Genomic DNA, 25105 nt, shown 5'->3' with positions numbered 1-25105 from the left:
AGTCCATGGACACGGTGCCTCTGGGTGGGGGGGAGGGGGGGGCGTGGCGATCACTCTTTTGCTTCTTCTTTCTCTGACTGTAAGAGGCGCTCCAGGCAATTTCTGCTGATGGTGAATCTGTCTACCTTACAGCAGATAAAAACAATTTTGCGTAATATAACTTTTTAAATATTTAATACATGAAAATAAATTGAATCTTGGACAATGTGGAATTATTTCTTTCATAAACGTGAATAAAGGCAAAATAGATTCAAGTGAAAAAATATAGACTCGTGACAGCAGTTGAATGAACACTAGGATTTGACAGAAAATAAAAACCCCCAAAATACTGAATAATTACAGTGGGTCAGACCACAAATGAGGTAAAAGAGAAAAAGCTGAGGCTTCAGGTTGAAGACTTTGACAGAACTCACTTGATTCACTTATAGGTCACTTAGATTTAACCAATGCTGCATAACTTCAGAATTCCCCATAGCATTCTGCAACAAATTAATATTTTTAGAGTAGAGTCATGGTTGTAAGAGCAATATGATAATGATCAGTTAAGCAAGCAAGTCTGTAGACACGTCATTGGAGTGCAATATACAAAAGTGCTGGAGAAACTCACTCAGCATCTACAGGAAGTAAAGATTAACCGACTTTTAAAGCCTTGTCGAAAGGTTCAGGCCCAACACGTTACTTGCTATAGATGCAGTGTAACCTGCTGATTTACTCAGCACTTTGTTATTGATAATGGTCAGATAATCTATATTAAAGATTTTAGCAGAGCGATGTATATTGCTAAAGATATAGGGAAGAACTACTCTGATCTTCTTTTGAATAGTGTTATTGGACCTTTTAGGTCTATCTTGGAGGGCAGACAGAGCACCAGTTCAACATTTCATTTAAAATATACCTCAATATTTCAGTACTCCTTCAGAACTGTGGCATTACCGAGAATACCTCTGAGGTAGAATTTGAACACAGAACTTATTTAAATGGAGGAAGGGTGCCATCACTGACTCATGGCTGAAAGTATGCACCAGAAGAATGACAATTTACATCCAAGTTCCCAATCCAATCTTCTATCATGGTTTCTCCATATGCATCCTCAGACATTTGCTTTTAACTTGAAATCACACTTGCAAGTAGACTGAACATCAAGCTCTGGTGGTTTTCAATTCTTGATCAAGCAGTCTCAGCACCACTCAGATCTTGCTGTCAGCTGCTATACTCAGTGGGACAGAACTATAACTAGTTATCCAGAAGTAGAAGTGATATTTTTATTATTTTGTCTGAAACGGCAAGTATACAGTCCTTATATTCAATAAAGCAAGCACTCAACCACAGATTTTTTGGTGACTGTAGCCCCTAATGAAATGAACCTCTTGTGTGAAAAAGAAAAATACAGTGTCAGCGTACCTTTTATATCTCTGTGGACAATCATATTACTGTGCAGGTAGGAAACTCCTTCTAGTATCTGTTTGGTATACTTTCGTGTGACATTCTCAGTTAAAGCTCCATAAGCTTTTAGTTGGTCCTTGACAGAGCCCTGATTGAAACAAAATTAACATCTGAAACAAAACAAATATTTCACCGTATCTCTCATTTTTAAATGTCATGCCAGGCTTCCTGAATCACAGAAAAGATAATTTTTTTTCCACCACTTTCTTTTCTCTGTTAACTTTTCCATCCTCAACCCGAAATTTGGTAAGGTGAAGCTGAACTAAATAAATGATGAATAACCGAGAAAGGTGAGGTTCCATCAGCTACAAGTGAGCTGCAAGCCTGCCATTGTAACAACCTAGATCTTTTTTATGTATTGCATACTTAATAATGATGAACTGGAGAAAACACTCAAGCTCTTCCAGAGAACTCAATATTCCCTCTGGGCTATTAAAAAAGTAAACCTACTGTGCATTTGCCAGATTGATTATCGATCTTGGAAGAAATGCTCCAGGAGTTTGAACATAGATAATACGAGCAAAACATCCTCTCAAAGACGTAATGGGATTTGGTAGTTGGTAATAGAAAGATATTTACACCAGGAAGTTCATAGCATTCAATGTATTTTCCCCATTTTGTTGCCATTTGTAGCAAACCGGCACTTGCTGGCTTTGCATGGCCGGGTAACAATTCCACTTTTGAGTCTTTTTGATCTCATAAATTGTTTGGTAAGTGAAGGGGAATTTAAAAAAAAAACTTGTTCTCATCAGATGGGCTCTGCTCTTACTTTTTATTGTGGATTCTACTGAGAAATGGGAATTCTGACTCCTATCTTAATCTCCCATCAGCTTCTGGTGATTATGGTTTAACTGCAACACACTGAGGTCATCGTTTAACAACATTAAGAAAAAAGAGCAAAGGTACTGTATAGCTTCTGACATACCACCCTCCCCAACATCCCTCCAAGTCAAATGCCATTCATGTAAATCAACCAGGTGGTCAAACTATAGAAAAAAAAAAGAAAACTTTTTAAAAAATCTACCCAAGGTTCAACTGACTTAAATGCATTGTACATTCTTGGATTGAGCTGCAGACATCAAGAAGCACATTTCTCATTTATGCTGTATAATTAATTTCAACGGAGTGATGGTGGATGTGCTACAGACATGAGAGAATGTCAGCAGACGACAGGGCATTGTCATTCTCACATGCTGTCCTTTAAACAGCCTTATAGAGTGCATCATTAAGGGAATGGAAGCTTGTCTGAGGCATTATTAATACGGTCCTAGAAAAAAAAGAGAGACGCTACAGAGTTGGGGAAAAGATTAGTTTGAGACAAATGCTGCTATGTGGAAAAAAATAACAATTTTTAAAAAAGTGGTTAATACTTACACCAGGCATATATTCTACAAAGATCAATAACCTTCTTTCCATTGAATCTCGGAGTGAACCATAATACTGCACAATCCTATCATGGCGAAGGTTCTTTAATAACTGAATTTCACATTCCAAAGCATTGACTTCCTGCAAGAATAACAAATATAACCAATTGTCAAAAAACAAACTTCTCTTCTTTACAATTCCGATATTTAATATTACATATGTAACTCTTATTAGCATACTGTTGATTTGTTATTCTACCTGGGTGCCAGTTAGTTTTAATAGGCAATAGATTAGTATGTCTTTGCCACACGAGGATGAGAAGATACTGTGGAAATCCAACATAAATTAGATTGATAGCATGGAGGAATACCCCTCCTTCACTCACATGTGACCCTGAACTTTTGGTTATTTTGGTTAATATTAATTCTGCAGTCTACTAGCTCTGTAATTTTTGTTTAAGAATTGTGGGTGGAAATGGCTGATAACTATTCCTAAGATGTTGCATGCAGTGCCATAAAATAGCTTTTGTTTAAACGGTTTAACAGCATTAAAAAGCTAGTCTATTGTTTCTGACATACCACCCTCCCCAACATCCCTCCAAGCCAAATGCCATTCAATAAAATTCTTAGCCAAATCTTCCTGCCTGTCCCCGAAAATCCTTAATTATTCTGCAGACCAAAATGTACTTGACGACTTTGAATGTATTCAATAGTTTGGCCTCTAATTCTTTGGCCTGCATAATTCCACGGCTTCAGAATTAGATAAATTCTACCACATCTATATATTAAACAAGTCTGAAATGTATCTACCTTGTTCAAGATTCTTCTTACAAGTAGGACCATCACCTCAATACTTGTCAAAGTCCATTATATTTTGGATGTTTCAATTATTCTTCTTCACCCCAATGAGTTTAAGCTTTCCTCCATTAGCCAAGCCTTCAATCCAGGAGCCAAACAAGTGATCCTTCTCTGAAATCCACCTTTGCATATGAAGCCAAAAACTGTCAACTTCTATACCTCATCCCTTTGTAGCACTGGGAAAATGTTCAATTTTCCTTCCTAATTACTTGCTATAGCTCTAATCTGGGATCCACACCCCAGCTCTGTTTTCACTGCTTCCATCAGGAAAAATGTATTGGTGCCACAAGATTCACACCACCAGGTTGATAAGCTTCCACCATCAGATTCCTCAACAACAAACTCAATCAGGTGCTCATTTAAGGCCTCTTACTTTTGTATTTTATTGATTTTTTTTTTCTCTTTGATTTGCACACTTTGTCAACATTTCTTTATTTGTTTACATGTATACTATACACACCTTCTTAAGTAGTTTTTTTTCCCCATGACCAATAAGGCAGGGAAAAAAATATGTGATGTCATATATGTAGTCTGACAATACATATCAACTATCCTCCTGCCAGCTTGTTGTTCATTTGCTTCATCTATCCATCTCTTTGCAAAGCCTTTGGATCCTTCTCCAACTTGCTTCCCTATCTGTCATGTACTATCCCTTCCATCTGAATCACGAATGTCGATTCTAAACATTTGAGGCCCCAGCAATGATACTTGTGGCACTTGAAAAGTTGCATCTTGCCTTCCTAAAAACAATCCATTTATCCAGACTTTCTGTTTCATTTTTTAAGATCCACCTGAACAGATTTAGCATCATCTCAACATGACCATTTTTGGTCAACTAGTTGGCTTCTTATCTACATGATTGAGTCGTGAATGCGTACCTCATCTTACAACTTTCTGGGGATGCTACCAATGGTGTCAGACTGGTATTTTGGATGTTTAATTTTCACCAAAATCATGGAGGGGTTGCTCGTCTCTCAGTGTTAGAGTCTTGAATAAGCTATCCAATTCCTGCCACAACTTACTCTTACACAAGAGCACTGCTGCAGAAAGGAAGGTCACCTTTTTGACGTGCTGCAGGAAAAAGGGTCTCCTTGTGTTGTGGTGAATGTCTGTCAAGCTGCCTCTGGCGAGCCTTGCTGTACTAACATTGGCTGTGCATTATCTCAACTGTTAAGGACACTCCCCTTGGATATAATTGTATGAATCTATTGTCTTTCATTATTGTCCCATGAGTTTCTGCTAATAAAAGTCCTGATTATTGTTGGACCACATCGTCTTTGTCTACCTCATCAACTGGCACTTCATTGTGTCCCTTCTACTTCCTTCAATTATTTTTTTTAAACTTCAATAGTTATAGTCAACGAGCTCTGATACAACATGAATGCAAAATGTTAAAATGTGGTAGCAAGTGAAAATCTATGAACAAAATGCTCTTAAACTTTACTGATCAAAGATATTTCCTGGAAAAAAAGAACAGTCATGAAATGTTTGCATCTGGCCAAAGACTTAACAGCCAGCAAAACTAACAAGAATGTGGCAAACATGATATATGAACAAGTTGACTCATTCACCCACCTTGCTTGTTTTTTGGCAATCTGCGTCAAAAGCCACTTGTTTGATTGCTAGTTCTCTACCTGTGTCAGCATCATAGCACAGGTACACTTCACCAAATGCTCCTCGTCCGAGAAATTTCCCCATTCTCCAGTTGATGGGAGCTCTTGGTGCTGTTCAAATCAAGTTCAAAAGCAAATGCAGTATAATCTTTGACATTTCTGGTTTGAATTCAAAGAATGCAAAAATGATAAATGCAGGAGAAGGTTATTGGTCCTGAATTAAACCAGCTCTTTTAAATTTGTAATTTCTCCAACTCCTGCAAAATATCAAATACACTTTTGTAACTTTCTCAAAGATGATGTTGCATATAAAAAATTAAATCCAGTCATTCTTTGTAAGTGATGTCATTGTAAACTGCATGAAGAGGAAGGCAATTGTTGCTTAATATTTAACCAATGTAAAGGAAGTGTTACTTAAGGGAAGCTACTGGTCTACAATTTTATTTATAAAAATGTGTGAAACAAATTATCATACTAATTTAATGGTTGATATATTTGGATTGCCATGGATTAGTAAAACGTGGGACTGGGTCAAGTTACCTCAATCTTGGAGTTTTTCAGCATTCATAATGACAAGATAAAGTAGTGCTTTAGGAATATATAGAGCAGCAAAGCAAAAGGACAGTGGGGGTGGGTGGAAGCAATGAGCTCAGGGTGAGGAAGTCTTTAGTCCAAAGGAGAAAAAGATGGTGGGAGAGGGTCTATGAGCTTGGCAAGATTGAGAGTCCAAACTATGGTTGTGGGTATAAAGGCAATGAACGACAGTGAGGCTTGAGACAGTGGTGAAGAACCATTATTAGGGACTATATATAAGCTCAGGAAAGCTAGTTGCAATCAAGGCCATATTCATTTACGGTGGGCTTTATCAATGAAGCAATCACAGGTCAAATAATGTTATCAATTCAAGACACTTTTATTTATCGTCCATTTCAAGGACAGCGGAACATTTAGAATAGAAGTTAAACACATTAAAATATTAAGTTTTGTACAGTTTTCAGTTAAGTGGTATGATTATGGGTGATGAAAGGCAAAAATAACATTTTAATAGGTCTGCCTCCCAGAAAATCTGTGCCATGGACTTGATGTCAGTAAACCGACATTTGATGCCAAAAACCTGTTTCAACTCCCTTGTCAAGGCCTGTATTACTGAGAGACCCACAAGTTGTGCAGCTGTGGTCAAGAACTATGTTCCATGGCTCTAGACAAAACTGTGTGCATCCAACCATCTCATCACATTTAACAATCATATTTTACACAAATCTTTCACATTAATGTTAGGCACAATGTAAAATAAAAATTGTTTATCTGCATTTAAAAGTACAGCACTTTATAATTTACAATGCTACATTAGTCAGCAATTAGTGTAAATTTTGGTGTACATGTTCTTCATTGTAATCTAATAATATTTTGGATTTAGTCTATCAAAATGTGCATTTTAGAACAATAGAACACTACAGTAGAGAAGGACACCCTTTGGCCCTTCTAGTCCATGACAAACTATTATTTTGCCTTGTTTTATTGAGTTTCACTTGCACCATAGCCCTCTATGCCCTTCCCATCCGAATGGAACCGATCCAAATTTCTCTTAAATGTTGACATTGAACGCATATCCACCACTTCTGCTGACAGCTCATTCTGCACTCTCACCACTCTCCAAGTGAAGGAGTTCCCAGTTAGTATTTCACCTTTTACCCTTAACCCATATCCTTCAGTTCTCGCAACTCCTCACCTTAGTGCAACAAGCCTCCTTACATTTACTCTACCTCTAGCCTTCATAACTTTGTACCCCTCCATCAAATCTCCCTTCATTCCCCAACACTCCAGGGAATAAAGATCTAACTTATTTAACCTTTCCAATAACTCAAGTCCTAGCAACATTTTGAGTATATTTGTGAGGGTTTATAGTATTTTATACAGCAAGCTTTCCTGTCTGTGTTAAAGTATAAATGCATCATAAAAATGTAAATATACTTTATTTGTGACCTCCAGCACAAACTTAAAATAGGAAATTTTCAACTATTAATAAACACTAACCAATGATCACTAAAATTCAAAGTATTTTTGAATGTTAATATTTTCTAATCTTTCCAGTGACCTCAGCTCTGGTTTACTTTTTGGAGAAGTGCTACACATTTACTTACACATTGAGGACAGATGCCTGTCATGAATTTTCAAGCAATTTTTATCGTCACTGCTCCATCGAATGGTCCAGTTATCATCAGACTGCAAAGTATTCCCCATGCTATCCCCATTGGTGCTCTGCGACCGAATAGAAGGAACCAGTTGGAAAAGATTTTCCTGATGGAGAAAGCTTCTGGGAAATGTCCTCCTCCCTGAAAGAAAGATGATAGATAAAGCAAGAATTAGGCATTCAAATATAATTATGCATTCACATATGCCACGGTGCATTGCAAATCGTTTTTGAAGTACTGACCCTGTTACTCAGGCAAATGATGAAGACAACTCACATACAAACGATTTTCATGACTGCAATTGGGCTGGTATTTCTAACAAGATGTTCTTACTCCCCTAGTGCATTGAATCGTCAACTGAGAAAGAACTTGAGTTCAGATATTGGATGTGAAACTATCAACTTGTTTCAACCACAGATCTAACAAGAGTGTCAAGTTAATGAAGTATGCCATCAATGTGCAATATCAAAGGAAGAAATACACTTCCTTAAAACTGGTTTTTGATTCACAAACACCTGGTCTTATCTAGTAATATTAAAAAAAAATCCCTTCACGTTTCGATAGGTCGACATATAAACAAAGCAACTCACAAAAAGAAAAGTGGGGTGAAGAAACTTTTTTATCATGTTTAAACAGATCCAACAGTTCTCTCGGCAAGTGCATGCCCTCTGGTTTGTTGCACGTTCGTGCAAAGTTAGCTGATCTTAAAAAGGGGCATAATAATTTTAAAAAGTTCCTTTCACACTTCCGAAAAGTTGAAAGCAAAGACATATCAATCTCTTTCCAAAGCATCATGTATTGACACCCATGAAATAATGCTCTCAGAGTCATTGGGTGCATGCAGGATGTGCTCAAATGTGGACAATCTGCCAACACTCACTTTCCAAACTCTGTTAAAAAAAGAAACTTTTTTTGTTTCTAACGTGGATCATATTCTAGTCTCCTTGCAACTGCATTCAGTAAGAGCCAACCAGCCCCAACAACAGAAGAGGAATTTTTTAATTTAGAACTTCTGAAACATCATCATACACATTTGAACAATATGCCAGAAGCTTTCTTCCCTCATGTATTTTGTTACATTAGTTGGAAGGTGATTTTTTTTTAAAGTGGAACTACCTGCTGCTTCGTTCATTGGTAACAGTGAGTTTCCAATTATCCAAAAGTCACTTTACGAAAATTCTCAGTTATCTGAGAAAATTTGTCGTAGTAAAATGATGTCAAAAGTCAAAAAAAGTTTTTTTTTAACCTATCGTGGGTCTATGGCACGCTGTTAGCACCATTTTGAATCCAAGTGCACTCAAGGTAAGAATTAAATTTTATTTGATGCTTGAAAAACGTTCTCTTGTTCTTTGTTGTTGCTTTATGTTGATTCTGCTTGGGCTGGGCAGGTTCCGCAACCATGGTGGGAAGGTGTTAGGGATCCTAGCGGGGACCTCAAGCTCCTGGTCCGGTTTGGCGCCAGTGGTGGGGAAGTGTTGGAATCGGCAACAGCAAGTATTCTGCTGCTTAAACTGGGCATGTCTTAAGATATCCAGAAAATGCAGTTAACTGAAAAACATCCAGTCCAGAGCATTTTGGATAACCAGAAATGTACTGGAGTGGGATTTATGCCAAATAACATGACCAAATAATTCTGTAGATCACAGTGGTTCCTGTGCTTCTGTGATCTAGGGAACAGCTTCTCTGGCAAGCAACCGAGTAACAGAAATTTAAAGGCATCCTGATCTTTTACCTAGACATGAACAAGAAATTATGCATAGCTGTCCTTCAGGTGTCAGTGTAAGAAAACAGAATCTCCTAAAAAGCTATGTTGAACTGACCATCACTGTAGTCCTTGCGATGGTTTGAAAACTGAAACTGCCGTGGATAAGTTCCACCTTTTCCTGCTCTTTCATAAGCATACTTGGCATGATCTGAAAAAGAAAAGAAAACTAACATTTATTACTATTAAGAAACACTGAATTTTAGCACAATACTTGCAAATAAGATTTTGTAACATTTATTTTAGATAAGATAAACAATTATGCTGCCTCATCTACTTCCTCAGGAGATTGCGGAGGGTTGGTTTGATATCAGAAACCCTGGCAAATTTCCAGAGATGTGTGGTGGAAAGTGTACTGACCATTATGGTCTGGTATGGGGACTCCAATGCCCCTGAGGGTACAGCGCCACAAAAGGTAGTAGACACAGCACAAGACACCACAAGCAAAACCTTCCCCACTGTTGAGAATATCTACAGGGAACACTGCTGTGGGAGAGCTGCAGCAATCATCCAGGATCCACACCACCCATTACATGCTCTGTTCTCGCTGTTGCCATCAGGAAAGAGGTATAGTTGCCACAAGATTCACACCACCAGGTTCAGGAAGAGCTGCTACCCCTCCACCACCAGACTCCTCAACAACAAACTCAATCAGGGACTCATTTAAGGCCTCTTACTGTTTTTTTAAACTTTATTTATTTGTTCAAAAAACAAATAATATATGACATATGCAGCAATTAAACATGAACATGAACTTTTTATATATATGTATAGATATATATATATAGATATATATATATATATATATACATATCTATATATATACATATATATATCTATATATATATATCTATACATATATATAGATATATATATCTATATATATATATATATAGATATATATATCTATATATATATATCTATATATCTATATATATATATATAGATATATATATATTCTTCTTTCTTCTTTGGCTTGGCTTCGCGGACGAAGATTTATGGAGGGGTAATGACCACATCAGCTGCAGGCTCATTTGTGGCTGACAAGTCTGATGCGGGACAGGCAGACACGGTTGCAGCGGTTGCAGGGGAAAATTGGTTGGTTGGGGTTGGGTGTTGGGTTTTTCCTCCTTTGTCTTTTGTCAGTGAGGTGGGCTCTGCAGTCTTCTTCAAAGGAGGTTGCTGCCCGCCGAACTGTGAGGCGCCAAGATGCACGGTTTGAGGCGATATCAGCCCACTGGTGGTGGTCAATGTGGCAGGCACCAAGAGATTTCTTTAGGCAGTCCTTATAACCTCTTCTTTGGTGCACCTCTGACACAATGGCCAGTGGAGAGCTCGCCATATAACACGATCTTGGGGAGGCGATGGTCCTCCATTCTGGAGACATGACCTACCCAGCGCAGTTGGATCTTCAACAGCGTGGATTCGATGCTGTCGGCCTCTGCCATCTCGAGTACTTCTATGTTAGGGATGAAGTCGCTCCAATGAATGTTGAGGATGGAGCGGAGACAACGCTGGTGGAAGAGTTCTAGGAGCCGTAGGTGATGCTGGTAGAGGACCCATGATTTGGAGCCGAACAGGAGTGTGGATATGACAACTGCTCTGTATACGCTTATCTTTGTGAGGTTTTTCAGTTGGTTGTTTTTCCAGACTCTTTTGTGTAGTCTTCCAAAGGCACTATTTGCCTTGGCGAGTCTGTTGTCTATCTCGTTGTCGATCTTTGCATCCGATGAAATGGTGCAGCGGAGATAGGTAAACTGGTTGACCATTTTGAGTTTTGTGTGCCCGATGGAGATGTGGGGGGGCTGGTAGTCATGGTGGGGAGCTGGCTGATGGAGGACCTCAGTTTTCTTCAGGATGACTTCCAGGCCAAACATTTTGGCAGTTTCCGCAAAACAGGACGTCAAGCGCTGAAGAGCTGGCTCTGAATGGGCAACTAAAGCGGCATCGTCTGCAAAGAGTAGTTCACGGACAAGTTGCTCTTGGTGTGAGCTTGCAGGCGCCTCAGATCGAAGACACTGCCATCCGTGCGGTACCGGATGTAAGCAGCGTCTTCATTGTTGAGGTCTTTCATGGCTTGGTTCAGCATCATGCTGAAGAAGATTGAAAAGAGGGTTGGTGCGAGAATGCAGCCTTGCTTAACGCCATTGTTAATGGAGAAGGGTTCAGAGAGCTCATTGCTGTATCTGACCCGAGTGTCATGATAATGAATATGAATGAGATTCACCGGAAGTCACGTGGTATGAGAGATAGATAAGAGCATAAGCCGGAGAACAAAGGAAACGAGAAAATAAAGACACTGAGAAGTTTACCTGATAAAACTTGTGTTCGATGTTTTATTAACTTCACATTTCGGGCCACAAATGTGACATTGGCGACGAGGATGAAAGAAGCTTGAAGAAAATTAAAGACTAAAGAAGATTACAGAGGATTAAAGAGAAATTCAAGGTGATAAGAATTTTCTCTTTGACTCAGTACTTTTGGGGCTGGAATATTTCCTCATGGCTGGGGCAGACGGTGACTTTCTAACACATAGTGGAATTGCTCATTTTGACCCAACGGGTGATGCAAGCACTGTAAGTGTGAAGTGGAAGGCATGGCTGGAAGAATTTGAATCCTACGCTGACAGTCATGGCCTATTTCTAGATACCGGTACAGTTGAACAAAAAGCGCGGAGAAGGGCGTTACTTCTTTTCACTGCGGGACACGCAGTTCGGGAAACATTTAAGACACTTTTGAATACTGGAAGAAAGGATGAGTACCGGAAAGCGGTAAATGCACACTATGTAGTGACACCGAATGTTACATTTCAACGCCATTTGTTTCGGAGAACGAGACAAGAAGATGGCCAGACAATTGCTCAGTACGTGACGAGACTACGCCAGCTAGCTGTTGGATGCAATTACATGCCAGCTGATTTGGACAACCAATTATTGGATCAAGTTGTACAGCACTGTAGATCAGATTAACTCAGAAGACGTCTACTGGAAAGAGGGAGTGAGTTGGAACTCACCGATGCTTTAGCCATTGCTGCTGCATTAGAGGCTGTTGAAGGACAATTTCATACCATGACCCTGAAAGACAACTCAAGCCAGCAAATTAAGAGGCTCTCACATCGCCATAACCACCCAAGACATACGTCGACACAGGACGTGGAGTGTTATCGATGTGGAAACCGAGGTCACTTTGGAAAAGACCCATATTGCCCCGCCAAAGGCAAAGTTTGCAGAAAGTGTGGAGGTAAGGACCACTTTCCAAAGAAGTGCAAAAGCAAGTCCAATGCAGACCAGAAGAGGAAGAGTACAACTTCCAAAGGCAAAGCCTGGGGGAAAGGAAAGTATCCTGGAAAGAAAGATACCATTCGCCAGATAGACGGTGACGATGATGATACCCAGGAGGGACAGAGTTGTTACCAATTTATGTTGAATGATGTACATCATGAGAAGGTCCCAGTGATCATTGGTGGAGTGACAGTGCAGGTCATTGTAGACTCAGGCAGTGACAGTAATGTGATTGATCGACATTTATGGGAGAAGTTGAAAAGGAAAAAGATCATCTGTACCTCAAAGAAGTGTTCCAAGAAACTATATCCATACACAGCAACCAAGCCATTGCAGACCATTGGATGTTTTACTGCAACTGTTGAAGCTGGAGATAAGTACACCGAAGCAGAGTTTATGGTCATAGAAGAGAGGGGAGAACCATTGTTGAGTAGAAGCACAGCGCAAGACCGTGCAATACTTTAATTCAGTCATACAAGGATATGAAGCAAAAATTCCCTGCAGTCTTCCAAGGAGTAGGAAAGCTGAAAGGTCGACAATTGAAGCTAGCGGTAGATGAAACGGTCAAATGCAAGGCACAACCAATGCGCCGAAATCCGTTTGGACTTCGTGGGAAAGTCGAAGCCAAAATTAAAGAAATGATCGAACAAGACATTATTGAACCGGTGGAACATTCGACACAATGGGTCAGTCCCATAGTGATTGCGCCCAAACCAAAGGGTGACATAAGACTATGTGTTGACATGAGAATGGCCAATGAAGCTATAATTAGAGAACGACACCCTATACTAACAGTGGAGAAAATACTTCAAGAACTAACTACCAGCAAGGTATTCTCAAAAATTGATCTGAAATGGGGCTATCATCAATTAGAGCTGGATCCAGGTTCCCGAGATGTAACAACATTTGTGACTCACTGTGGATTGTATCGTTACAAGAGACTATCATTTGGAATGAATGCAGCTTCGGAGATATACCAGTATGAAATCCATCGAGTGATTCAAGGCATTCATGGAGTTGCCAACATTTCTGACAACATCATAGTCCATGCACCAACGAAGGAAGAGCATGACAAATGGTTGAGGCGTGTACTATCTAGACTACAGGAGGCAGGCCTTACCGTGAATGGAAACAAGTGCCAGTTCGGTGTGTCAGAAATGGACTTCATGGGACACAGACTTACACGGGAAGGACTAAACCCAGCAGAGGCCAAGGTGAAAGCTATTGCAGAGGCACGTGCACCTCAGAACGCAACAGAGGTGAGCAGTTTCCTGGGATTGGTCAATTTTTGTGCAAAGTTCATTCCTAATTTCGCTACAGTGGCAGAACCACTAAGGAAACTAACCAGGAAACGTGTACCATTTCATTTTGGATCTGAGCAGAAGAAAGCATTCACAGCGCTGAAGCAAAGCCTGACAGATGCAAAAACTCTTGGATATTACGATCCGGCGGCATCAACCAAAGTCATAGCGGATACCAGCCCAATTGGTTTAGGAGCCGTGTTGGTCCAGATGCATGATGGAGGACCAAGAATCATTGCCTATGCCAGCAGATCGTTATCAGATGTGGAAAGAAGATACTCTCAGACAGAGAAAGAAGCACTTGGACTTGTATGGTCCTGTGAGAGGTTCCATGCATTTTTATACGGCATTGAATTTGAACTCATCACAGATCATAAGCCATTAGAGGTGATCTATGCACCTAGATCCAAACCATGTGCCAGAATAGAGAGATGGGTACTCAGACTACAACCCTACAAATATAAAGTAATCCACATTGCAGGGAAAGCAAACATTGCAGATCCGCTGTCCAGATTGGTGAAGGATGGTGGTCCACAATCCAAGTCAGAATTGGGAACAGAAACAGAGAGCTTTGTACGCTTCGTAGCTATTCAGTCGACACCGAAAGCTGTGACTACGAAGGAAGTCGAGAGAGAATCCGAACGTGATCCAGAACTCATGGAAGTAAGAGAATGCATACAGAGTGGACAATGGGACAAGTGTACTCACAAGGCTTACATTCCCATTAGAGACGAACTTTGTTGCATCGGACAGTGTGTATTAAGAGGTTGCAGATTGGTGATACAGCAAAGATTGAGACCGAAGATCGTATCCTTAGAGAATGAAGGATACCTAGGTATTGTTGGTACCAAGCAAAACCTCAGGACCAAGGTATGGTGGCCAGGTTGTGATAAAGACGCAGAGAAATTTGTTAAAACTTGTCACGGATGTCAAATCTCAAGTAGGAGTAATCCGCCAGAACCGATCCGGAGTACGCAACTCCCGACAGGACCATGGATCGACGTAGCTGATGATTTTCTTGGACCTTTACCGACGGGTGAATCAATTATGGTAGTAATAGATTACTACAGCAGATACTATGAGTACGTGCGTTGAAGTCCACAACCACTGAAAAAATAATACAAGCATTAGCAGAGATATTCGCAAGATATGGATTACCTGTTACATTATACTCTGACAATGGTCCACAATTCATTTCAGAGACATTTGCGGAATACATGAGGACCACAGGTATCCACCATCATAAAGTAACTCCGAAATGGCCGCAAGCCAACGGGGAAGTAGAGAGACAAAATCAGTCCATTGAAAAACGATTGAGGATTACATACGCAGAAGGACAAAATTGGCGAGAAGCATTGCTATCTTATGTGGCTGTCTATCGAGCAACGCCTCATGCAACCACTGGAAAAAGTCCTGCAGAAGCATTTTTTGGGAGAAAAATCCGCACAAAAATGCCAGAAATAAAGGAAATCCGAGACGACTAGGAGATAAGGGACCACGATGCTGAAAAGAAAGGTGCAGCAAAGCTGTACACAGATTCAAAACGTGGAGCCAAGTACTCAGACATCATGCCAGGAGATAATGTTCTAGTGAGGCATGAAACTGGTGGTAAGCTAGACACACCTTATTACCATCAACCCTATACTGTCGTATCCAGAAGTGGCAGTATGGTGACAGTCAAGTCTCCGACTGGAGTCCTGTATAAGAGAAATGTATCAGGTGTAAAAAGGTACCAGTCCAGAGATACATCGAGCGAAGAGGTTGAAAGGCCAATACGAGATGCTGAAACTGAGAGACCTGATGATGTTCCAGAGGCAGCTACCAGCACTCCTGATGAAGTGACTAGAGCGCCAGAAACACCCGAAGCCGTGACGAGCAGTATTTCCGACGCTGAGAGTGAACAACCGAGAAGCGACGACAATATCGCAGGCAGGCCGAAACGAAACCGGAAAGTGCCCAAACGATACGAAGACTTTGTGCCATAGTTTTAATAAGAACTTTGGGACAGTATTTTAATCTTATATCATAAAGTGCATGTATGAGTGCTGTAGGAAGTAAATTTTATGTAGTTGAGTTATAGTTTGTATGTTTCCGAGGGATATTGGTAAGTGAAGGTAAAGTTTATTTCTGATTAAAGGAGGGATGTCATGATAATGAATATGTATGAGATGTACCGGAAGTCACGTGGTATGAGAGAGAGATAAGAGCACAAGCCGGAGAACAAAGGAAACGTGAAAATAAAGACACTGAGAAGTTTACCTGATAAAACTTGTGTTCGATGTTTTATTAACTTCACATTTCGGGCCACAAATGTGACACCGACCTTTTCTTTTCTTTTCTTTATATATATATATATATATATAAAAGAAAAGAAACCCCCCTTCAGCCAACTCTCCTAAGGAGAGCCATAAAAAAAGAAAAAAGAAAGAATATTAAAGAAAAAGTTAAATATACATATTAAAATCTAGTCAATATAAATTGAAATGTAAATATTCCGAGTATTACAGCCACTTATTAATAAAAAAATATAATTATCATGCGAAACATATGTAATTTTTTTCATTCTTAAACAATATTTCATCTCATTATGCCATCTATTAATATCAATCATATTTGTATCTTTCCACGTACTAGCAATACATTTTTTCGCTATGGATAAAGCTAAATATACAAAAGCAAGCTGAAGCTTATCTAATCCCAAACCTTTCAGAGGTTGCAAACTACCCAATAAAAATACTGTTGGATCTAAAACTATTTTAATGTTATAGAGATATTCTAAAAATGATTGAATTTTCTTCCAAAAAGATTGTATATGTATACATGACCAAACAGCTTGAAAAAAGTTCCAACTGTATCACCACATCTAAAACACAAATCTGATTCATTAAAACCATATTTTTTTAATTTTTCAGGTGTCAAATATAATTGATGTAAAAAATTGTAATTAATCATTGCATAATGAGGATTTATCAATCTAGTTACACTATCATAACAGATATCTAACCAATCCTCTTCAGAAAAAGTAAAACCAATATCTGCTTCCCATTTAATTTTAGATCTATCCCAACCCTTTTTATTCATACCATCCTGTAATATTTGATACATAAATGAAATATAACCCTCTCTGGTACCTTCATAAGAAAAGTCTCAAATTTAGTCATTTTAGGTAAAATCATATCTCTTCCAAACATACATTTTACCAAAGATCGAATTTGATAATAAAAAAATAGAGTTCTTATCAATACCAAAATCTTCCCTCATCTGATTAAAAGACAAAAACTTACCCTCTTTAAAACAATCTCCCAAATTTTTCACACCTTTAAATCTCCAAAGCAATAAACTTTGATTATGTATTGAAAAATAAATAAGTTGATTATTATACAACGGAGTCAAAGCCAATAATTTATCCCTAGAGCCTATCATTTTATTTTTCTTTATCCATAACTTCATTAAATGTTTTAGTATAGGCACATTATATTGTTGTAACAAATTTATATTCCACCTAAACAAAAATGGATGCATTTCAAATTCAGAAATACTTGCCATCTCAATTTTAGCCCAACTAGGAGGCCGTACCAATGTGGTAAATGTAGTCCCCCTAACTCATATTTCCAAGTTAATTTATTCAAAGCTACTCTTGAAAATTTACCCCTCCATAAAAACTCCCTAACCATTTTATTCAAATCTCGAAAAAAATTTTTATCAAGTAAATACTGAATAGATTGAAACAAATATTGTATACGCGGAAAGATATTCATCTTAATTGTATTTATCCTTCCCATTAAATTAATAGGTAAATCTTTCCATTTAATCAAATCAGTTTTAATTCTTTTCATTAACGGAGCATAATTTAATTTATATAAAGATTGATAATTAACATTCAAAATTATACCCAGATATTTAATTCGATCAGTCCACTTTAAGGCCTCTTACTTGTGCACTTTATTGATTTTTCTTTCTCTCTGTATTGCACAATTTGTTTACTTTTCTTTCTTTATTTGACTGTGTATGTTGAATTCAGTTTTGTTTTTGCACTAATAAGTGGCCTTTCTCCCTGGCCCACAGGAAAGAATCTCACCATTGTATGTGATGTCATGTATGTAATCTTACAATAAATCTGAAATCTCATGTCCTATTCCCCCAGCTGGTCTCATGTCCCTTTGAAAGATCTCATTTTCCTCCTCACTTTTCACACTTTGTGCCATTTACAATCTTGAATGTATCCACTGTACACCTGATGCAATACATGTCAGATTAAAAAAAGTGTGATTTCCGTGATCTCTCATTACATTACTTTCTATTTTCTTCCAGTCCAATAAACAACCACCCACTACAACTCATCTCTCATCTATATTGTCACCACTCCATTTATTTAATGGGTGGAATTTTTTGCTGGGAGGCCTATTATTTAAGCCATTATTAAAATGTCTTGTGCAATCTCACATACCATCTACTAATTAACCATCCGTGTTAACTGATCAAAAGATCGAATGTGTTAAACATGACATATCTTCCACAAATCTGTGCTTCCATTAATTAATTCACACCACATCCAGGTTAAACTGACTGGTTTGTATTTGCTGATTTATTCTTCACTCCTTTATCCTACAATTGCACCACATCTACAACTTTCAGTCCTTTTGACCCCATTTTAAAAGATCACCAGAAGGTAATGTATTGTGTGCCTGCATTTTTCATCCCTTAACAACCTAGGATGAAAGATGCATCTCCTCCAGTCCTGCTAACTTATCGATTTTAAGTCTTTCTGATGCTTTCTCTTCATATTTAGCCCATTTGGAATCACTACATTCACTTTATTACAATCAAGGGAGCAGGATCTTTCATGGTGAAAACATACGCATACTCTTTTAATATTTCTGTCATGCCTTATGCAATTTAGTCATACAATTCTACAACACAGAAACAGTCCCTTCAGCCCAACATCACACCAATAAGCTCATTCCATTTGTCTGTGCACAGCCCACATCCCTCAAAACCTTTTGTAACTACAAATCTGTCTAAATGTCTTTTAAACATTCGAATTGTTGCAGCTTCTAACACATTCTCTGGCAGCTCGTCCATATACCCACCACCCTGTGTGAAGAAAGTGCCCTCAGATCCCTTTGAAATATTTCCTTGTAACCTTAAATTTCTCCCTCTTGTTTTAGATTCCCATGTTCTGGGAAAAGGCTTATGACTATTTACTTCTATAAATCAATGCCCCTCATGATTTTATAAACATCTATAAGATCCCCCCCTCCCCCTAGCCTCCGACACATAAGGGAGAAAAGTCCCAGCCTATCCACCCTCTTCTTCTAATTCAAGCTTACCTGTCGCAGTAGCATTCTCAGGAATATTTTCTGTGCACTTTCCAGCTTAATAGGTTTCCTATAGATGGGTGAACAGAACTGCGCGCATTAACAAATTATGAAACCTGACTGTTGCACCATGGCCTGATTCAGTAATTTGAGTCCCCAGGAGCGCAGAAAGCTGCAGAAAGTTGCAAACATAGCCAAGTTCATCACAGGCTTTGACCTCCCATCCACTGAGCCACTGCCTCAAGAAGGCAGCCATTATAACAAAGGACCCACATCACCTTGGTCACAACCCCTTCCACTGTTATCTTCGGGAAGAAGATATAGAATCCAGCATCTCTAGGTTCAGGAACAATGATTTGTTTTCTGACAGCTATCAGGCTCTTGAACCTCCCTCAATATCCTAACCATACCTGTCAGCACTATTTGGTTTACTGAACTTCTTTCTTGCACTAACAATAACTGTGAATATTCATTATCTATCTTGTGTATCTATTATCTCTTACTGAATTATAATTCAACGTACACTATTATAGATTTTTTTTTAATCCAAAGTACCTGTTTGGGGACATCAAGTGAAAATTTTGGTGTGTTTGTAAGTCTTTAACATGAATGATGAACAACAGTGGTCCAAAAACCGATTCCTGTAGCACACGACTGATCACTGGCCTTCAGTCAGAGTAATAACTCTCCAGTACCACCTTCAATCTCCCACCATAAAGTGAATATAACTGACCAGTTCACCTGGATTCCACATGATCTGATCTTCCATATCTGCCTACCATGCAGGACCTTGTCAAGTACAAGGGCAACTTCACCTTACCTCTTATTGCTCAATAATTATTTATAGGAGCTGCCTTTCATATTAGCTGCAGGTCTGGTCAAATGTTGCACTTTATTTTCTTTTTTTCAGTTCCTTCTCATTTTTCTATATTCGACTTCTCATTTGTATCAACAACCTGACAGCTGTTGCAAACAACACATTTCTGCTTTATCTTGGCAGAGTTGGCATAGTGGTTAGCGTAATGCTTTTACAGACCCAGTGATCGGGACTGGGGTGGAATTTGAATCCCGCGCTGTCTGTCAGGAGTTTGTACATTCTCCCCGCGTTTGCATGGATTTTCTCCGGTGGCTCCAGTTTCCTACCACTGTTCAAAACGTACTGGTGGTGCAGGTTAATGGGGTGTAAATTTGGTGGCATGGACTCCTGGGCTGAACTGGCCCATTACCATGCTGTATGTCTAAATAAAAATTTAAAAATTTAAATCTTAATCTCTTTCATCATGGAGGGAGCTCTGGCTTTGGTTGTCCAACCATTTCTACAACACAAATCCACTGTAAAATTATAATCACTTTTAAAGTCATTCCATTGCACAATTTCAGTTTACCTGCATCCAGATGCAGCTCCTGGGAGACCGTTTTAAGGAACTGGAGCTGGATGAACTCAGGATTATTCGAGAGGCAGAGTCAATGACAGAGAGGAGCTTCAGGAAGACAGTCACCCCCAAAAGTCAGAGGCAGGAGAGGGAAGGGGAAGAGGCAGACAGAGCAAAGCACCCCTGTGGCTGTTTCCCTCAACAACAAATATTCTGGTTTGGATACTATTGGGAGGAATGATCTGCCAGGGATAAGTCGTGGTGGTCACATCTTTGGCTGGCCCCTCGGCTCAGAAGGGAAGGGGGGGAGGAGAAATATGGTAATTAGGGATTCATTGGTTAGGGGAGCAGTTAGGAGGTTTGGTGAATGAGATCAAGGTTCACAGATGAGTCCCAAGTGCTAAGATTAAGGATGTCTCTGATAGAGTTCATAGCATTCTGGAGGGGGAGGGTGAGCAGCCAGATTTCATGGTCCATGTGGGGACCAATGACATAGATAGGAGTAGAGAGGAGATCCTGGAGGGAATATATGGAGTTAGGAAAGAAGTTAAAAAACAGGACCTCAAGGTTGTGCCACATGACAGAGAGGGTAGGAACAGGAAGTTGTGGCAGATGAATGCATGGCTGAAGGTTGGTGCAGGGGGCAGGGGTTCAGATTTTTGGATCATTGGGATCTCTTCTGGGAAAGGTCTGACCTGTACAAAAAGACAAGCAGAATCTGAAATGGAAAGTGACCAATATCCTGGCGGTCAGGTTTGCTAGAGCTGTTGGGGAGAGTTTAGACTTGAGGGGGGGGGGGGTGGAATCAGAATGCGAGTGCAGAAATTAGGGTAGAAGGATAAAAGCATGATGCTATGTGCTCTGAGTTTGTGAGGTAGGACAGGGAGGGGACAAAACAAAAGGTAGCCAGTGGAAGGTTTGAAATGTGTCTATTTCAATGCTACAAATATTAGGAATAAAGGGGATGAACTGAGCATGGATCAGTACGTGAAGCTACGATGTTGTGGCTGTTACTGAAACTTGGCTGGAGGAAGGGCAGGATTGACTGATGGACTTGCTGGGGTTTAGACGGGAGACAGAAAAGGTGGGTGGGGGGAGTAGCATTACCGGTTAGGGATAGATTCATGACTATAGAAAGGGAGGACGGTACAGAGAGAGTGCTGAGTCGGTGTGGGTGAAAGTCAGAAATAGGATGGGAGCTATCACTGTGCTGGGAGTAGCTATAGGACCCCAAATAGCCCTCGGGATACCGAGGAGCAGATAAACAGGTAGATTTTGGAATAGTGCAGGAAATACAGGGTTGGTGATTTCAATTTCCCTAATATTGACTGGCACCTCATGTCTGCAAGAGGAATAGATTTATCAGGTGTGTTCAAGAAGGATTACTGACACAGGACTGGCTGATGAGAGGAGAGGCCATACTGGACTGGTTCTGAATAAGGAACCTGGTCAGGTGGTGGTCCTCTCAGTGGGGGAGCATTTTGGTGAGTGACCACAACTCCCTTAGCTTCAGCATAGTGATGGAAAAGGACAAAAACAGTCAAACTGGGAAAGTGCTAATTATAAAAGAATGAGGCAGGAACCTCATTGGAAATTGGAATTGGAAACAAATATTCAAGGGTAAAACCACAGATGTGGAAGAAGTTTAGGGACCACTTGTACTGGGTTCAGGATAGGTTTGTCCCACTAGGACAAGGAAAATATGGTAGGAAAAGGGAACCATGGTTGACGAAACAGGTGAGGCAGGTAGTCAAGAGGAAGAAGGAAGCATATATTAGATATAGGAAGCAGGAAACAGGAAGGGCTCATGAGAACTACATGGTAGCCAGGAAAGAGCTTAAGAAAGGACTTAGGGGAGCTCGAAGGGGACTTGAGAAAGCCTTGGCATGTAGGATTAAGGAAACCCCAAGGCGTTCTATGGGTATGTGAAGAATAGAAGATGACGAGAATGAAGGGGAGGCCACAAAAGGATAAAGGAGGCAACATGTGCTTGGAGGCACAGGAGATCCTTTTCTAACAAAAGAAAAAAAGACCTTGATCAGGGTGAGATTGAAATAGAACAGGCCTGTGTTCTGGACAATGTGGTGATTAAGGTTGATGGACTTTCTTAGAAACATGAAGATTGATAAGTCCCCGGGGCCAGACACTATACCTCAGGTTGCTATGGGAAATGAGAGAACAGATAGCTGAGGCAGCAGCCATGATTTTGGAATCCTGTGTGGCTGCAGGGAAGGTGCTGGAAGATTGATGAATGGCAAATGTAGTCCCCTTGTTTAAAAAAGATAATAAGGAGAATCCTGGGAATTATAGACTGGTAAGTCTTATGTCAATGGTGAGCAAACTATTGGAGAGGATTCTTAAGAATAGGATCTATGAGCATTTGAAGTACAGTCTACTCAAGGGTAGTCAGCATGGGTTCATGAAGGGATAGTCGTACCTCACAACCCTAATTGAGTTTTTTGAGGCAGTAACAAAATAAATTGATGAGGGTAGGGTGGTAGATGTGGTCTGCATGGATTTGGCAAGGTCTCCCACGAAAGAAAGTCGAGGTATGATATCAGAGGAACCTTAGCTGTGTGATTTTAAAAATGGGTTTGATGGAAGAAAGCAAAGAGTAGTAGTGAAAGGAAATATTCTACCTGGAGGTCAGTGACTAGTGGAGTGCTGCAGGGATCTGTTCTGGGACCCCTGCTCTTTGTGATTTTATTTATATAAATGATCGAGATGAAGAGGCGGAAGGATGGATCAGTAAGTTTGAGGATGACACAAAGGTTTGTTCTGAAGGTTGTCGAAGGTTACAAGAGGATTCAAACAGGATGCAGAGTTGGGCAGAAAAGTGGTAGATGGGAGTTCAATCCAGATAAGTGTGAGGTAATGTAGTTTGGAAGGACACACCAGAAGGCTGAGTGCACAGTTAATGGTTGATTCTTAAGAGTGTGAATGAAATCCATCCATCCCTCAAGATTTCCGCTCAGGTTGATAGGATGGTTAAGGCGGCCTATGGGATGCTGGGCTTCATTAATGGGGGATTGAGTTCAAGTGTAGAGCTGCAACAATACAAATCTTTGGCAAGACCACATTTAGGGTATTATGTTCAGTTCTGGTCACTTCATTATAGAAAGGAGGTGGAAGCTATGGAGGGGGTGCAGAGGAAATTGACCAGAATGTTGCCTGGATTGGAAAACAAGTCTTATGAGGCAAGGTTAGCAGAGTTGGGACTTTTATCTTTGGAGCACAGGAGGATGAGAGAAGACTTGATAGAGGTATAAAAGATTATGAGAGGCACAGATAGGTTGGACAGCCAGCACCTATTTCCCAGGGCAGGATCAACAAACACCAGAGGACATTCAGTATGCATAATTAAGGAAGGGAAGTTTAGGTTAGGCATCAGGGGTAATTTTATTTTTTGCATAAAGAGTTGTGGATGCCTGGATTGCCTTTTTGGGGATGGTGTGGAGGCTGACACATCAGGGGTATTTAAGAGACTCAGACAGGTACGGAGGGTTAAGGAATGTATGCATCAGCATAACACATAGGTCTGAAGTGCTTGTAGGGTGCTTTATGGTTCTAAAATTTTTAATATGGAGAATGGAGAAAATAAATTTCAAATTCATTCTATCAAAATTTTTAATATGGAGAATGGAGAAAATAAATTTCAAATTCATTCTATCAAAATTTTTAATATGGAGAATGGAGAAAATAAATTTCAAATTCATTCTATCAACATTTTTTTAAAAACAATTTGTTTTTATCTTTTAAAATGCTTAACTTTTATTGTGTCCTTTATATTGTAAATCAATGATTTTCAACCATTTTCTTTCCACTCATACCACTTTAAGTATTCCCTATGCCATCAGTGCTCTGTGATTTGTAAGAGATTGCTTAAGGTGATATGTGAATGGGGGGAAAAAAAGGTTGAGAATCATGGCTCTCGACCCAATTGTTACTGAAATATTTTGCTTGAGAAAAATTGTCATTGGCCCATTTCCTTTCGAGTTATGAAACGGTGCACATAACAAGTCAACAGTGGTTTTCAAACCTTTTTCTTTCCACTCACATACCACCTTAAGCAATCCCTTACTAATCACAAAGCACCTATGGGATAGGGATTACTTAAAGTGGTATGTGAGTGGAAAGAAAAAGGTTGAGAAGCACTGTATCAGACGTTCAGTTCGAACGTTATCAGCCAGGATTCAAATGACGGAGCAGATGCGATGGGCTGAATGGCCCAATTTGCCCCACTGTCTTATGGTCTAAATAAAGGAAAAACAACATTTCTGATATCATGGTTGGAGTTGCAAGTCTTGTATCGTGACAACGTTTTGTGACGCTGCTGGTCACTGAACTCAACTTCTTAACACCAGTAAGTGACCTTGAAGGGACTCGCTTTTGTTTCTCTTTCTCCAATTGTATGGTCATGGTGACTCTGCCTTATGACACACAAAAGTTAAAGTATATTATGTATGTTTTTTTACATGACTAAAAGAAACCTTGAACCTTGATGTCCCAGGGTGAGATCTCACCAGTTCTCAAAGCTATTCAGGACAGAGCTCAATACCTGTGCTTAGCCAGGTCCATGCAGTGTTGCATTTTGCTGAAC

At 39.7% G+C, this 25105-nt stretch overlaps 1 protein-coding gene across 13 annotated transcripts in view; it reads right to left on the bottom strand.

The window, feature by feature from the left end:
- map3k22 (mitogen-activated protein kinase kinase kinase 22) overlaps window positions 1-25105 on the bottom strand; it is a 179077-nt gene that overhangs the window by 58927 nt on the left and 95045 nt on the right. For all 13 annotated transcript variants that reach the window (XR_011352488.1, XR_011352489.1, XR_011352490.1 and 10 more), the window contains 5 exons: window positions 9291-9383; window positions 7420-7611; window positions 5241-5389; window positions 2818-2949; window positions 1402-1531 (listed from right to left, as the gene is read on the bottom strand). Coding sequence is in view for 1 of the 13 variants with exons in the window: in XM_069922175.1 (XP_069778276.1) it covers window positions 1402-1531; window positions 2818-2949; window positions 5241-5389; window positions 7420-7611; window positions 9291-9383 (696 nt within the window). In the remaining 12 variants the exon portion in view is untranslated. The remainder of the gene's footprint in view (window positions 1-1401; window positions 1532-2817; window positions 2950-5240; window positions 5390-7419; window positions 7612-9290; window positions 9384-25105) is intronic.

Source organism: Narcine bancroftii, chromosome 2 (assembly GCF_036971445.1).
Source record: "Narcine bancroftii isolate sNarBan1 chromosome 2, sNarBan1.hap1, whole genome shotgun sequence".
In the NCBI taxonomy this organism is placed as follows: Eukaryota; Metazoa; Chordata; class Chondrichthyes; order Torpediniformes; family Narcinidae; genus Narcine; species Narcine bancroftii.
The sequence above is the reverse complement of the archived record's forward strand: the minus strand, read 5'-3'. Positions and strand labels throughout refer to the sequence as shown.